The sequence below is a fragment of the Rana temporaria genome, chromosome 10, assembly GCF_905171775.1.
Source record: "Rana temporaria chromosome 10, aRanTem1.1, whole genome shotgun sequence".
NCBI classification, from domain to species: domain Eukaryota; kingdom Metazoa; phylum Chordata; class Amphibia; order Anura; family Ranidae; genus Rana; species Rana temporaria.
In genome coordinates, this window is record NC_053498.1 from 101,568,891 (window position 1) to 101,586,489 (window position 17,599).

The following is a 17,599-nucleotide window of genomic DNA, read 5'->3' on the forward strand; positions in this document are numbered from 1 at the left end:
CGCAGGCTGAACAGCAGTTCCGCCTGCGTATCCCTTTTGAGGATTTGGCCCGTAATTTTTTACATCCCGAAAAATGGTCGTGTGTACGCGGCATAAGACTAAGGCCGGGTACTCGGACCGTTTTCACCGTACATGCCTGCCAGAGGGCTTCTGCACGATGGTTGTACTAACCATCGTACAGAAGTCCGCGCGTAAACACTACGCGGGGCGTGTCCGCGTCGTCGCCGCAACGATGACGCAGCGACGTGGGCGGGCCTGCCATTTAAAGGCTTCCACGCATGCGTCGAAGTCATTCGACGCATGCGAGGGATGGCGGGCGCTCGGACATGTACGGTAGGTTTGTACTGACGACCGTACATGTCCGAGCGGGCAGGATTCCAGCGGACGGTTTTAAAACACGTCCAGGAATATTTGCCCGCTGGGAAAAGGCCCGGCGGGCAAATGTTTGCTGGAATTCGGCCCGCTCGCGCCTACACACGACCGAACATGTATGTTGAAACTGGCCCGCGGACCAGTTTCAGCATACATGTTTGGTCGTGTGTACGGGGCCTAAAACTAAATTCAAATTTGACTTCAAAATGAACACTGGTTCTTAGTGCGTGTTCTCAATACCTCAATACCATAAATAATAACATAAGAGATTTTTCACTCCAGCAGTATATAATGAGTTTGTAAATTGTAAAAAAATGTTCACTAATGCATTGCAATTTAATTACATCCATTAGATTTTAGACAACTAAAATGAATTTTAGTCGACTAAATCTCCAGTACATTTTAGTAAAACTCATTTTAGTTGTCTAAAATCTAATGGATGTAATTAAATTGCAATATATGACTAAAACAATTGCAGAAGACTAAAATGGGACTAAAATGGCATTTTCGTCCTAAGACTCAGGCCTCGTACACACGACCGTTTTCCTTGACAAAATCCATAAAAAAAAATGCTGGCAGAGCTTTTTTGCAGAGGGAAAACGGTCGTGTGTATGTTTTTCGTAGAGAAAACTGCCATGGATCTCGACGAGAAAAAAAGAGAACGTGTTCTCTTTTTTCTCGTCAGGAGTCTCAATTTCCTTGTTGTGTTTCTCGTCAGGCTGGTTTACGATGAGAAACACGTTATTGTGTGTGCTTAGAAACCCGCGCATGCTCAGAATAAAGTATGAGACGGGAGCGCACCTTCGGTAAAAGTAGCGCTTGTAATGGAGATAGCACATTCGTCACGCTGTAACAGACTGAAAAGCGCGAATCGTTTCTCACCAAACTTTTACTTAACACGCAGTAACATGAGATTAGTAAAAGTAGCCCCAAGGGTGGCGCCAGTGGAATCGAACTTCCCCTTTATAGTGCCGTCGTACATGTTGTACGTCACCGCGTTTGAGAACAACAAGATTTTGTCTTGATAGTGTGTATGCAAAGAAAGCTTGACAAGATTCTCGACAAGCCTGACAAGAACCTCGTCGAGGAAAACGACTTTTCATTTACAACGAAATTCTCGGTGGTGTGTACGAGGCCTAAGACTAAAACTAAATCGAAATTTTCTGCCAAAATGAACGCTGGAAGTCAGGTGGTGGTTTGGAGAAAGAGGTGACATCGCTGTAGATAATTCCACACAATCTTTTCTATGCTGTCACAATAATGCAGGAAGCCGACCTGCAGGATGTTTACTAGCAAGATCAATAAGTATTATAGGCATTAAAGGACAAGATACAGGCACTGTACTCCCTAAAGAGGAACTGAACTCTGAAAGCTGTGGCCAAAAAAAAAAAAGAAGGCATAGGGCAAAGGACAAGTCACCGGTGTTGCCAGTGTTTTCCCTTTGACAGATCCCCCCCCAACACTGACTTACCATGCCTTGTTCTGCACTGTGTTTCCCTGTGGCCATCTTGGTAGAAGCAGGGCTTTACTTCCTTATGTCAGAGCCTCCAGCATGGAGAATAGTGAGCAGAACAATAGTGACATCGCTGAATCGCACTCCCAAATCTTCGGGGACTGGCTTTCAGAGGCAGCACAGCCATAGATTAGGGTTGCCTCCTTTTCTTCAAGTCAAACCCGAACATTTTAGCGGCCTGTGACACCTTTGGGTGCCCTCAAGGAGAGTAGTAATGTGGTGCGCATAGCGTGCCGCAGAAAACACTGGGTGTGGCCAAAATCTTGCTGACATCATTGCCCTGCCCCCAGACAACCGCCACAACTCCCAGACAGCAACAGATTTGTGTGTGACTATATTGGTTACTTGGGGAACCACAGTTGGGTCTGAATAATGTGTCCAGGTTTCAGCCTGATTCAAAACCCAGATTGTCCGGGTGAATCCCAGACAGGGGGTAACGCTACCATAGATTCACAGTGCAGTTCTATACAGTAGCTATGAGGCTGTAAGCATAGGAGTGCCTAGGCATACTCACATTCTAGGAAATTAGCTGATCTTTTTTAGGATGAATGCTAGACAAAATCTACACTAATCCCAAGTGAAATCTCAATCTGGACAATCCCTTCTATGGTCTCACAGAGGATAGGATGGTACTGCAACCTACTGCTGTAGTTTCCGTTTGAAACCAGGATACAGCTATTCAGAATCCTGAAAAGTAGAAAACCTGTCTTATCCTGTGAGATAAATCTTGTGCAAAGAAGGCAATTGCATGGCTGCCCACCAGATGAAAGTGGTCATAGGAGCAGGTACCCTCTTCCAGAGTGGAGCCTATGAACAGGTTTACATTGCCTACTGCTAAATCCAGCCTTAGAATAGGTTATAAGAGGTGCAGGAAACAAGACACTCGTTTCCTAACCCATGCTAAAAAAAAAAAAAGGCAGACAAAACCTGATTTGTTCATGCGAACAGGTGAATGCGATGGTAAATTTTACAATACAAGTCAATTATACAATCAGTTTCTGTCGATCAGGGGAACCCACACACTGATCAAAATGTGGCTGTTCCCTGCTGGACCAGAGCTAGCTTTAGTAAATTGCCTTCAATGTGTGAAGTACTGTAAGTCGAAGCATCCAATATGACATACCGTAGTTTCTCACTGTACAAAAAATGTAGTCTGGTTTACATCTATAGCAGCCCTATGCACATCATCTTACTCCTATGCACTGCCTTATGATATGTGTACAGCAACATGTGTCTGCTCTTAAAATGCTTTCTTTCTTAGTAAAAGTTATTCATCAATAAATCTGAAAATACACAAACATAACCAAAAATATCCACTTTAATAAAGCCCAACTCCAGGAAAATTGAAAAATGATCCCTTGCAGTGGGGGTGCGGCCTGCACTGTAAGTGTTAATTCACTATGGATGAAATAAACACTTTTACACACCTGATCCTCCACTCCCTCAGCAGACCGCACTCCTCCACACTCCAGAGCTGGACTGTGCCTCTGCATCAATACAGCGTCAACACTTCCAATGCAGGGCTATGAGGAGCTGATGATGATGATGGTGAGGGGGGGCTTGCAAAGGTGAGGGGTGTTGCAATGAGGGGATGATGATGTAATGATGATGGGGGGGCTTGCAATGATCTTGATCAGCTTGCAATTAATGATTGTGAGGGGGGCTTGTAATGAGGGGCTTGCAATGATGATGTTGAGGGGGGGCTTGCAATGATCATGATAGTTTTTTTTATAGTCCGGCCCTCTAACGGTCTGAGGGACAGTGAACCAGCCCCCTGTTTAAAAAGTTTGAGGACCCCTGTTTTAGACTAAAGGAGAAGTCCAGCCTGAGCTGTTTAGGATGGGCTTCTCCTATGGGTCACAGGAGTGTAATTTGTTTTGCACTCCTGTGACCCGTTATCAGCAGAGAGCAGTCTGAAGTCCGCTCTCTGCCGACGTCACCAGAATCAGTCCAGGCACGATCCGCCAGCTGCCTGGACTGATGGTAGTTTCAGCCTCTCAGTGAGCCGACACTGAGACAGCCGCTACCCGCCCCTCCACAGCTCAGAGCTCAAATGAGCATGGAGGGGGAGAGCAGGAGAGATGCTGACTGACACGCAAGAGGCGGCAGGTGACAGATGCAGCATCAGTCTGATGCTGCATCCACCTAGGTAAGTATGAAACAAAAAATATATATATACTTTTTTAAGGTTGTTTCTTGCAATGCAGTGCATGAAGATTATCTGCAGATACAGTAAGTACCTTGTTGTAGCATTATAAAAAGGTATGGACTCCTTGGGATCAGTTTAGTTACCAATTTTGCTCTCATTTGTGTTGCAATGTCAACAATTATTGTCTTTATGTTATTTATTTTACTTTTATGTTTTCATTAGTGGATGTACACAATTAATTTGGTAAATAAGATATCAGTACACATTTAGATAAGCATATTGGGGTTAATTTACTAAAATCGAAGAGTGCAAAATCTGGTGTAGCTGTGCATGGCAGCCAATCAGCTTCTAACTTCAGCTTGTTCAATTAAGCTTTGACAAAAAAAACTGGAAGCCGATTGGTTTCTATGCAGAGCTGCCCCAGATTTTGCACTCTAGTTTTAGTAAATCAACCCCATTGCTTCCAGCTAATTTTGTAGCCATCTCTGGTGTTATATGGTGTTCATAAGTGCATTTCTCTTCAAGTGATATTATAGATTGTAAACGTTTATTTAACTATTTACTCATTTATATGAATTTGTTGGTCTATAAACCATATATGAAAGGAATTCACTTGTCAGAAGTCTCCTGATGAGCTATATGGAACTTATTATCACTATTATATATATTTATGATTATTAAGCTATTTCAATATCTGTAGCGCCCCCTACCTTTTCACTTTATCCATTATTGTTTCAGTTTACTGCAATTTGGGGTGCAGCTCAGTAATATTATTATTATTCACTATAGTAATTGTTTAGTTGGCGCGAGATTTTACCCCCCATATATCGAACTTCCGCTTATTGGTCTCCTCCACCCTCTGGTGCCACATTTGGCACCTTTCAGAGGCAGGGGGGAACGGGTACCTCTTTTTGACCTATCTGTTCCCCAGTTCCGGGAGATGGGACGCGGTCTCTCGGAGGTTGGGCCCCCTCCTCCTTCCTCCGCCATACCAATTAGAAAGCGCAGCGGGCTTTGCGCATGTGCAGTAGGGAACCGGCTGTGAAGCTGAAAGGCTTCACTGCTGGGTTCCCTTACGTAGATCGGCTGGGGTGCCGACATTGCGGACTCCCTGGACAGGTAAGCGTCCATATATTAAAAGTCAGCAGCTGTAGCATTTGTAGCTTCTGACTTAAAAATTTTCGTGGTGGAGCTGGACCTCTTCTTTAAAGGTGGTATGTCTTTTTCATACTACTATATTAAATAAATGTATTTCTTGTGTGTGGCCGATTGTTCTTTGATGGAACTGTGAGGCCCCGTACACACGACAGAGTTTCTCGGCAGAATTCACCGAGAAACTCAGTCAAAACCCGGATTCTGCCGAGAAACTCTTTCGTCTGTACAGTTTTGGCTCGATGGAGCCGCCGAGGAGCTCGACGAGAAAATAGAGAACATGTTCTCTATTTTCTCGTTGTTCTATGGGAGAAGGCGTCCCGCCGAGCTCCTCGGCGGCTTCATCCCAGAACTCGACGAGGAACTCGACGTGCCAAGCACGTCGAGTTCCTCGGCCGTGTGTACGGGGCCTGACAGTTTAATATTTGGTTTGTCCCTGATGAGCACACAAGGCGGCGCAGTTCTTGCTTGGGTTGGATTTTACCATGTACTGTAGCTGACAGTTGCTATTAAGGAAAAAATCAATGGCAGTTATTTATGCGATCTGGACAGCGCCCCATGTCAGGACATAATCAATATCTCCATCTGCTAAGTGCCACTACAATGATAAATCCACATTTGATACATATAGAATGGAAGGTGACAAGACTATACCGTCATCATGAGCCTCTCTGTTCTTCCGTCGATGTCGCTCTCTCCTATGGCTTACAACGGAATCTGTTCCTGTCTCATTGTCAAGGCCATCTCGACTGCTGCCAGCATTTGGACTGCAATACATAAAAAGTTGAAAATTGTAATAGTAACAAAGGGAGAATGATCTATGAACAATCGGGGAAAAGTGAAGTAGTTGACTGTATAAGAAAATCAGGTTTGTTGTTTGATTTTCCTAGAGTGAAAGATGAAGTTTGTTTGTTATGGGCAACAGTTCAATTTCTGAATTTCAAATGTGTGAGCTCCAGTCTACATAAGTCCGCATCACGTCTGTGGGAGGTAGTGAAGTGCACTTTATGGCAAATGTCACATTGAAAAGTGACAACACAAAGTTGTACTAGGACAAGGGTAGCAGACATAAGTGTGCTCAGCCTATTGCATTAGGGTGTGCACCCCAAAGTTCAAACACACATGTATGCCACCTGCCTGCTGTCACAGGAAGGGGGCTCTGGTGGTTGGAGACATTTGATTTGGAGCCTAGTACAGTAACACCCTAAATACGGGTGTAACGTGTTCCTAAAGTTGAAACTAGACTTTAATATATTGGGGGAATTTACACTGGCCACTGGCACCCCCAGCCACCCATCTGGTGCTGCTCCTGGAGAATGCTAATGCACATTAGGGAGTGCCCAGGCACACCCAGAACACCCTGTGCGCATGCCTATGGTAGCAGACTACACAACACAAAGTGGATCCAGAGAAGGAAGCAGGTCCATAGATCATCATTCCTACAACACTGCCTAAGGACCATGTCGGACAAGACATTTGGCAGAATCACTATGATGTGGCAGCCATTTACCCAATAGAGTTACTTGTTGGCACAGAATGCTATAGAATCTTACTCGCTAGTGAGGTAGCACTGATGAAGCAACATCTAGACCAGGGGTGTCAAACTAAATTTCATCGTGGGCCCCATCAGCATTATGATTGTTCTCTAAAGGGCCGGTTGTATCTGTAAGATTAGATGTCCAGCACATTAGATGTCAAGAGCCAACCCACCATCAGAAGTTGAGTCCCCCACTCTCCCTTACATCACAGTGCACCCCCACTTTCCTTATGCTGCTGCTGCTGGGAAGAAGCTGAATGCATTGTTTAAAATCAGAAAGTCGGGGTCTGGAGGAGGATCAGAGGAGGGCTGGAGCTCTCCTGCAGCTGCAGGAGAGCTGCGAGGGCCACATGAACAGATTTGGCCTGCGGGCGTTGAGTTTGACACCTGCGATCTAGATGGTTAAGCCAGCAAGCAAACATATAGGCAAAGGTAAGCTGTCTCTTAGCAATCCTGGCAAATTGTAACCAGCAACAAGATTATTCGCCTGGCATGGCCATAAGTGTACTGCACTAATAAAACATTCTAGGTGAACAACCTTTGACATCAAAGTTAGGACCATATGAGACAAGCTTTCCTGCTTCCTATGGAGTCGTTCACTCATTGGCTGGAGCAGCTAGATGTTGCTCCCTCGCTATCATGTAAAAGCTAGCTGTTAGATGTTTATCATGTTCTGTGTCTCCAGGAAGGAGAGGTCCTAACAGCTGTCAGGGGTACAGGAAGTCAGGGGAAAACTCCCCAACTGGGACACAGGCAGCAGAAAAACTGACAGAGGTTCCAACATGTTTTTCCATTCTAAAAAGGAAAAAAAAACTTTTGGCTGGAGTTAGCTGACATCTGAGTGGAGAAGGATTAGCATATATCAGATTTGTTTTGTTGTCTGTCCCCCCTATTAGGGGATTCCCCCTCTATTTGTTCTATTTACCATTATCATTAACCTCCCTGGCGGTATGATTCTGTCTGAAAAAACATGCTAAAAGCGGTACCATTATTTGCAAGGAAATTTGGCGTTTTATATTGTAGGTCTGTAATTTTTAGAAATAACTCACTTAAATCTGACCAAACAAGCTTCTAATAGGCATCCCGGGTATGACATTTTTTTAAAAACAAAATGATAAATTATAATATAATAAATAATTATAAATAATTATAACAAATAATAATATAATTATAATAAAAATTATTCAATAATGTAATCAAATCAAAATCACTGAAATTTGCTCAGTTGCAGAATTGTTGCTGTCATTATTTTTTTTTTTTTATGACGAATTTCCCCACAAATCGCTATCGCACAATTCTGCAAGTGATTATAATTTATTATCGCTGTTTTTTAGCTGATCTAAAACTATTTTTGACATAAAGGGACACTTTTGGTTGCTATGGACAATCTACAGTTTGCAGGGAGAAAGAAACGTTTTTATTATATAAAATGACATGCATGACACAGGACAGACCACTAGGGACAAGGGGGGTGTGTATTTTTTACATACAGTACTGTAATCTATAAGATTACAGTATACTGTATGTAAGGTGTTTGTTTACTTTTTTGAATTTGGCGCCGTTCTCCGTCCCCGTGCGTCGTAACGTCGCAGGGAACGGAGATCGGCGTCACACGGAGGCACTGTGTGAATCGAGCGAGGTCCCGCTCGCTCACACAGCGCGGTGGCATCGCTGGATCCAGGGACAAGGTAAGTAACTTGTGCCTGTGGATCTAGCGAGGCAAGCCCGTGGCTGACACGGGGTTACCGATCGTAGCAGGAAAATCTAACCCCGTGTCAGACACGGGAAGACCGCCAGGGAGGTTAAAAGTGAAAGTAAAAGAAAATCCCACATTTTGGGTTGTCCCCAGAAAAGTAAAAAAAGGGAAAATCTTCCAATAAGGACTATGGGGGCTCAAGGGATTACCTTAATTTGCAGGCATTTCCCCATTCACACCTGAGACCTTGTAACACTAACGAGTCACATGACACCGGGGAGGCAAAAATTGCTAATTGGACCCAATTTGGACATTTTCACTTAGGGGTGTACTCACTTTTGTTGCAAGCGGTTTAGACATTAATGGCTGTGTTAAGTTACACTCACTACTTTACATTGTGTAATTTCTTCAGTGTTGTCACATGAAAAGATATAATAAAATATTTACAAAAATGTGAGGGGTGTACTCACTTTTGTGAGATACTGTATATGTATATATGTTAACTGTTGCACAGATTTACAGGATATATGTATGGAGATTATATTTATTTTGAGTTTTGCTAACCACCAGAAAAGGGTGTCACTTATACTGTCATACAATTTTTTCAATACCAACATAGTATGTATTTAAAGTGGAGGTTCACCCAAAAACGTAATTTTTAACATTAGATTGAGGCTCATTTTGTCAAGGGGAATTGGGTGTTTTTTTTTAAATCGAAGCAGTACTTACCGTTTTAGAGAGCGATCTTCTCCGCCGCTTCCGGGTATGGGCTGCGGGACTGGGTGTTCCTATTTGATTGACAGGCTTCCGACGGTCGCATACATCGCGTCACGATTTTCCGAAAGTAGACGAACGCCGGTGCGCAGGCGCCGTATAGAGCCGCACCGACGTTCGGCTTCTTTCGGCTACTCGTGACGCGATGTATGCGACCGTCAGAAGCCTGTCAATCAAATAGGAACGCCCAGTCCCGCAGACCATACCCGGAAGCGGCGGAGAAGATCGCTCTCTAAGTACTGCTTCGATTTAAAAAAAAACACCCGATTCCCCTTGACAAAATGAGCCTCAATCTAATGTTAAAAAAAAAAATTCGGGTGAACTCCCGCTTTGAAAGGGGTTTCCTTCACTGTAATACTTGTATGTCTTAGTTTTGCATTTTTTCATTGTTTTTTATGGTTGATTTTAACATTTTGGGGAGGGAAACACCATTATTGTTATATTGCATTTTTTGTGCACACTGCTGTTTTCTTTTAGGTTTTTGCTACACTTTTAGGCTGTCTAGCGCTATAGTACACATAGAGGGTGACAACATTATTGCACATATCACATACACTGGTTTGCAACGTATTTAGCCTCTAGAGGGAAATCTATATATTTTTTTATACATTTTTTGGTCTCACTGGGCAGTTTTTGTGTTGTGTTTTTTACAATTTTTTTAGTTTTTTTGCCCACCTTATGTAATCATTTTGTATAGGGTGTTTTGCACTAATACTTCATGGTCAACTCTCGATGACCTGAAGGAATGTCTGCAGACTTTTAGTGCTATAGTGGGTGTGATAATCAGGTGTTCACCTCCTTTTGGCCATTAGGGGCTCATTCATACGGGTGCTCAGTCCTATGCAGCAGATAGAGCCATTTGTTTCTCTTTTTCACAGAGAAAATTGAGTACTGTCTGTGATACTTTTTTTATTTGCACTAACATGTAATTTTTCATGGACGAGCTTTCGGGGTGTGTCTCCTTCTTCAAGGTCCAAGCAGTACTTTATTCACCCAAATACAGAGCCTGTGCATCCAAGTCTGTGCACCCATCTCTGCATGTCTGTTAAACCTAGCTTTGTGGGTCCGTACAGCCGATGCTCTCAAATTCACTTTCTATGGGCTGCCTGCATGCAGCTCAGCAATGGAAAAAAAAGATAGACGAAAGGCCCTGACAGCTGCATGGAGCTGAGTGCCCAGGTAAATGAGCCCATTTACCTGGGTACACAATTACCTCCAGCATCTATCAGTATAACATTCCGTCTCTCCCAGCCAAAGCGATTTCACTTGCAACAGCACCACCTAGTGGTCAAAAGCTTCCACACAGGCACTGCTATATGAGCTGCACATAATGTAGCGTGAAATGTTTATAGAAAAGCAAATATAGACAGTAGAGGCAGATAGTCAGCGCCATTTATCAAAGCCATTACTGCCACCATATGAAGCCAGACTTCATTTATCAAAGCGCGTTAGGGAAATTGCTTTTGTTTCCTACAGACACTAGTCAGATTCTCCTCCTCGTTCTCCCACTGCAGAATGGGATAATGAAAGGATGAGCCTCATTGGTTGCTATGGGCAACATTTATTTACATCAGACACTGGGTTATATTTCTTTTCATGGATTAACATGATTGTCTCCTACAGACGCCAAGCTCTTCTTTCAGACACATTGATAAATAAGGCTTAGTACATAGGCTGTGATAAAAAAAAAAGGAGTCCTTACTGAAAGGATGGAGGGCGGGAGTCTCCGATTCCCCCGGTCCTTTCAATCGGAGGAGGGAGGTCTGTGCGACTTTCAGTGCTCTGAGATCCACCGTCTGAATGGGAACTTTCTGCCAAAACCAGCTGTGAAAAGGAAAGAAAACATTACAGTATGATAGCATGCAGATTCTGTATGTATTGTTCCATTTCTATGCAATGTAGGAAGTCATCTCTCCTCTGGGCCGTTGGAAGCCCAGTGGGAATTTGGACTGTGTGCAGATGCACGCAAAATAAACCAGCCCCCTTTGGGTAGAATTTTGGCTTCATTAATATCATGAAATGGCATGTTGAAACCGATTCATTCTCAGCCAGGATTCAGTGGAACCGTTGAGTTCCTTTAGAAGTTACTAGGGGCATTAACATTAAACATTTTCTATATATATATATACATGAAAATAACAAACATGCTCTGTGCAATGGTTTTGATCCTCCTTTTCTGGGGTCCCCCGTTTGTGCCCTAAGCCCCTCCTCTTTGGCAAGTGCCCTTATGTAAAGCTGCCTTCCATGGGGGCACCCCTAAGGGCTCGCTCCAGAGTCTATGGCCCGGATTCACAAAGCAGTTACGCCAACGTATCTGGAGATACGCCGCGTAAGTGTAACTATGCGCCGTCGTATCTGTGCGCCGTGCCCATAATCTGAGATACGCCTAAAAATAGGCTTCCTACGACCGACGTAACTTGCCTACGCCGTTGTATCGTGGGCGCATATTTACGCCGGGCGCATTTGCCGCTCCCATAGATTTTCTATGCACATATGCAAACGAGGGAGATACACCGATTTACAAACGTAGTTGCGCCCGGCGCATCATATACCCGGTTTGCATAAGTCGTACGTCCGGTGTAAAGTTATTCCCCATATAGGAGGCGCAACTCATGCAAAGGTATGCACCAGGGAACACAAGCCGCCATATCTTTTGTCATTTGCGTTGTACGTGAATATGACTAGGCGTAGGTTACATTCACGTCGTAGGCAGTGGTTCGACGTATCTTAGGCAGTTGTCTCGACGTGATTCTGAGCATGCCCACTGGGATGCGGCCACGGGACGGCGCATGCGCCGTTCATTTTAAGTACTTCTTTAGCGCTTGGCCCATCATTTGCATGGGGTCACGCCTCATTAGCATGACTCACGCCCACTTCCACCTACGCTGGCTTACGCCGAGGAAACCCAGCGTATCTTTAAGAGCAAGTGGGAGCAAGTGCTTTGTGAATCCAGTGCTTGCCTCTGTGCGTTGCGCCGGCGTAGCGTAAAAGATACGCTGCGGCTGCATAAATATGCGCCGATGTATGTGAATCCGGGCCTATGTCTACAGACACAGATCTGCAACTCAACCCCACCCCTGTTGCAGCATTTGATTGACAGCAGCGGGAGCCATATCAATCAGCCCAAAGAGTATGGAGACACAGGGGAGAGGCTCTGCTTTAGTGCACATTGCTGGATCAGGCTCAGGTAAGAGCAGCAGAGAAGGTTTTTTATCTAAGGCTGCATTCACACCTTGGCGTACCAAATCGTGGCGTTTTGTCCCGCAAATTGCGGCGACAAATTGCAGCGTTTTGTACCGCGATTTGCGGCGACAAAACGCCGCGATTGTGAATGCAGCTGTACCCCCTCTATGGAGATGGTTCACATCTCCTATGCCGAACGCCGAAAGCCGCCTGAAAAAAAGGGTCCGGGACTTGTTTTCAGGCGGCAGGCGTACGGCGTTCGGCGTGGAGATGTGAACCATCTCCATAGAGGGCAATGTGAAATTATCCCTCCAGCGTCTCAGGGGCGGCTGCGGCGTCGCACTACAGGCGTATATACGCCTAGGTGTGAACAGAGCCTTAATGCAATGCATTAGGCTAAAAAACCTTGAGGCTTTAGAACCACTTTGAGCTGTGGCTGCTTGACCTCCCATTAGAAGTTTCAAGGCCAATGCCACTTAACATGGTGATGGTGCATAGACCCAATTATAATTTTAGATGCCTGTAGGGGGTCATTCTTCCCAATAGCCACTAATGTAAGAGGCAGTTTTCCCACCGATCACCAATGAATTGATTTTAGTGAGGGTTCCTTAAAACCCCAAATTTCATGGATTCCTCTTGGGTAAAAAGGTTACATAGTTAGTGAGGTTAAAAAAAGACACACGTTCATCTAGTTCAACCATAAAAATAAATAAAAAATTATATTAAACAATCCCTTATACCCAATCCTATACCCACAGTTGATCCAGAGGTTGAGAAATACTTTTGTAGCCCATAGCAGACTTACACAACTACACCATCATGAAAGAAACAAAATGTTACCCCAGCTCCACTGCCAATATAAAACAAAGCAATCTTGCTTTAAATTTAACCGATGGATACCTAACTGATAATAAAAAAAAACGATCGTTTGTAGGCACGTCCATCGGTTAAAAATCCACGCATGCTCAGAATCAAGTCGACGCATGCTTGGAAGCATTGAACTTCATTTTTTTTTAGCAAGTCGTGTTTTACGTCACCGCGTTCTGACACGATCGGTTTTTTAACCGATGGTGTGTAGGCGCGACGGACCATCAGTCAGCTTCATCGGTTAACCGATGAAAACGGTCCATCAGACCGCTCTCATCGGATGGACTGATCGTGTGTACAGGGCTTTAGAGTCCACAAACTGTGATCCCGTGCTCAAGCCAGGGCGTTCAGGCCCCACAGGTGCAATTCTTGAATCAAGAAGGCTGACAACTTGGATGCTCTTGAATAAATGTACTTAGGGTTAGGGTAAGGGTTTAGGGTTAGGGGATTAGGGTTAGGGGTTAGGGTTTCCCATTGAAGAATATGGCTAGGACTCAGTAATTGGAACAGGGACTTCCCCCAAAGGTCAGAAGGCGGGTTCCCAGAGATCAAAGGTCACAGGGCGTGGCTGACCCACCCCCACCAAAGTGTACCGCCTACCCCAACTAAGTTGAATGAACAAGTCGGGGAATAAACAAGTCGGGGAAAGCCTGGATACACAGATACAGACTATTTGGTAAAGGCTTCATTACCGAAACGCGTCAGTTATAGCCTGTACCCATGTAACAAATAAAGTACTTTTATTCAAGAGCATCCGAGTTGCCAGCCTTCTTGATTCAACAACTGCACTGTGATTGGCTGCCAATGGTTACCGCACTTTGTTTCCTTTGGATTGCTCTTTTGAATTAATGCAGTGACGTCTAGCTAAATCAAAGTGGCCCCCATTTATATGCAAGTACATATGATATAGAGGTACACAAGGAACTATGCATCATGCCAACATGCCATCCTTTCTGTTGCAAACACTTACCCAGGACACCACTCTTCCGTTAAAACACGGGAGCTTTGCGTTGTCATCTGAAATTTCTTCTTTGACCACCCTGAAATATTGAAGGTGACAAACATCAGTGATTTCGATTTTCATCCTCTGACAGCTCACTGCCTTCTACTCACATAGAATCATACAGCGTTCTCCAAAATGTTCATTTTATTTGAAGCCCTGATTTGGTCCCAGTTATTTCTAGTTTCTTACAATTCACACTTTCTTGCAATATACAGCCTCTCCCTAGATAAACATACATTAGGTGTGCTACTGCATCTCTTAAAGTGGAAGAAAAGCCATGTATATTCCCACCAGAAAAAGTCAGATAGCCAGATTCATAGAGAGTTCCCCCGGCGTATCAGTAGATACGCCGTCGTAACTCTGAATCTATGCCGGCGTTAATTTAAGCGTATTCTGGAAACCAGAAACGCTTAAATTAGGCTAAGATACGAGCGGCGTAAGTCTCCTACGCCGTCGTATCTTAAAGTGTAATTTTTAGGCTGGCCGCTAGGTGGCGCTTCCGTTGAGTTCGGCGTAGAATATGTAAATGACTAGATACGCCGATTCACGAACGTACGTGCGCCCGTCGCAGTAAAGATACGCCGTTTCCGTAAGAGATACGCTGTGTAAAGATAAAGCTGCCCCCTAGGAGGCGTAGTCAATGTTAAGTATGGCCGTCCTTTCCCGCGTCTAAATTTGAAACATTTACGTTGTTTGCGTAAGTCGTCCGTGAATAGGGCTGGACGTAATTTACGTTCACGTCGAAACCAATACGTCCTTGCGGTGTACTTTGGAGCAATGCACACTGGGATATGTACACGGACGGCGCATGCATCGTTCGTAAAAAACGCCAATCACGTCGGGTCACCCCCCATTAGCATAAAACACGCCCCTCCATCCTAATTTGAATTAGGCGCGCTTACGCCGGCTCCATTTACGCTACGCCGCCGTAAGTTAGGAGGCAAGTACTTTGTGAATACAGTACTTGCCTCTCTGACTTAAGGCGGCGTAGCGTAAATACGATACGCTACACCGCCTTAAAGTTGCGGCGCTCTCTCTGAATCCAGCTAAGAGCCTCTTTCACATAAATATACAAGTGCTTATATTCATAAAGAGTATTACAGACACTTTTTATTATAGACACTCATTAAAATGGTGTCACGCCTCTGCATGACAAATGTTGATGCCTGTGCAGATTTGTGTGCCTGTCTCAAACAGGTGGATGAATTTATAAAATGGAGGTGGGTGGGGTGCCTGCAGAAAGACCCATACTGGAGACACTCCATCCTCAGCTCAACTCCCAGGCCGCATAGTATCACTGGTTGTAGGATGTTGTCAGCAACACAATGTCACTGGTTGTTAGGATGCTGTCGGCTCTGTGGCTGACAGGGTCCTAGCAACCAGTGACGCTGTATGAAAATAAAGGGAAAAAAATGCGTGCATCATCTATGACATCATCATTATCATCTTTCACATCTTTCACTCATGGAAGCTCAGCATCCCACGTTGATGTTACCTAGTGCAGTTTACATGCAAATGCAGCCTACCCAAGAATGTGCCTCCTTCTAGACTGACATCCACCCATCAAGGCAATTTGAGATTTGCATAACTTTTCCAAGTGCGAGCCCACTGTTTGCATTAGGGATCTGAGGGCTCTAAAGAGCAGTACTGAAGCAGGGAGCCCTAGTTCTCACTGATGTGATGCGGGAAACGCAGCAAATCCTATGTGTTTCCTGCACCGCATTACAATCGCACAGTCTTGCTAAACTCCAGGAAAAGTAAAAATTCTCCATTGTTGTGCCCACACTGCAAGGGGTAAATACCAGTTTCTGTCTAGGGGATTTGGAAAAGCAGTTTAACTTGCCCCTTCTCTGCTATGCTAAACAGGTCCCCACAGCCTCTCCCCCATGCTCTGACAGTCTCAACTCCTCTGACATCATCAAGACTGACGCATTGCTAGCCCCACACTGTAAGGCCCCATGCACACGAGAAGCAAATGCAAACACATGTAAACTCAAGTTTTCAAAGGCAAAAACCGGCGTTTAAAACGCCAGTTTTTGCCGTGAATTTCGCTGCGTTTTGCCGCGTTTGCGGCTATCAACGTTCATAACAAAGACATTGTAGACCCTCCCAAAGCTTTGAAACGCAAAAACGTTTGCGTCTGAACCCAAAATTTTGCGTCTGAAAAAACGAGCCTAAACCCAACTGCTTTAAAACGCAAGAAAACGTGAATGTGTGCATGGACACATAGGATAACATTAAATGAAAAAAATGCCCAAATGCCTCTGAACTCGAGTTTACCAGCGTCTCGTGTGCATGGGGCCTAACAGTCCACCGTTGGAGCACAGGGGAGTGCCACCTGCCTGGCCAGCAGAGGAACTGGTAACTAAAACTGATTTCCTCTTACCTAGACAGAAATTAGAATTTAACCCATGCAATGCAGGCAAGGGTTTTCTTTTACCCGGGATGGGCTTAAAATCGGACCTTCACGCTAAATAAAAACCTCTTTCCCCTGCCTTCTCTCACCTCTCCCTCTCACGTTTGGATATATACTATATTACCTAAAGTATTGGGAAGTCTGCCTTTACACCCACATTTAACTTTAATGGCATCCCAGTCTTAGTCCATAGGGTTCAGGGGGCAATTGTCATTTTTTTCTCCTAGGTGAAAAAGATGGGAGTGCTGTGTTGCAGAACAAAAACACAGTAAAGTTAGAAAATCTACCCTATATTACCAATAGTACACAGTTCCATACTGGTGCTATCTTCATGCATGCAGTTGTGCCGCAGGGCTCTGCTGGGACCTGAAGCCCTGTTGCACATTTGCGCATTCATAGAATCAGGGGGACTTTGTCATTTTTTTTCTCCTAGACAAAAAAGATGGGAGTGCTGTGTTGCAGAACAAAAACACAGTAAAGTTAGAAAATATACACAATATTACCAAAAGTATTAGGACGCCTGCCTTTACACGCACATGAATTTTAATAGCATCCCAGTCTCAGTCCGTAGGGTTCAATATTGAGTTGGCCCACCTTTTTCAGCTATAACGGCTTCAACTCTTCTGGGAAGGCTGTCCGCAAGGTTTAGGAGTGTGTCTATGGGAATGTTTGACCATTCTTCCAGAAGCGCATTTGTGAGGTCAAGCACTGATGTTGGATGAGAAGGCCTGGCTCGCAGTCTCCACTCTAATTCATCCCACAGGTGTTTTGTCAGGTTGAGGTACAGGCCAGTCAAGTTCCTCTGCCCCAAACTCGTTTATCCGTGTTTTTATGGACCTTGCTTTGTGCAGTGGTGCGCAGTCATGTTGGAATAAGAAGAGGCCACCCCCAAACTGTTCCCACAAAGTTGGAACATGAAATTGTCCAAAATGTCTTG

At 44.5% G+C, this 17,599-nt stretch overlaps 1 protein-coding gene across 5 annotated transcripts in view; it reads right to left on the reverse strand.

The window, feature by feature from the left end:
• DVL1 (dishevelled segment polarity protein 1) overlaps positions 1-17,599 on the reverse strand; it is a 226,872-nt gene that overhangs the window by 144,516 nt on the left and 64,757 nt on the right. For all 5 annotated transcript variants that reach the window (XM_040325863.1, XM_040325864.1, XM_040325861.1 and 2 more), the window contains exons 2-4: positions 14,214-14,283; positions 10,896-11,017; positions 5,841-5,953 (exon numbers count right to left, since the gene is read on the reverse strand). In XM_040325863.1, coding sequence (XP_040181797.1) covers positions 5,841-5,953; positions 10,896-11,017; positions 14,214-14,283 — 305 coding nt within the window. The remainder of the gene's footprint in view (positions 1-5,840; positions 5,954-10,895; positions 11,018-14,213; positions 14,284-17,599) is intronic.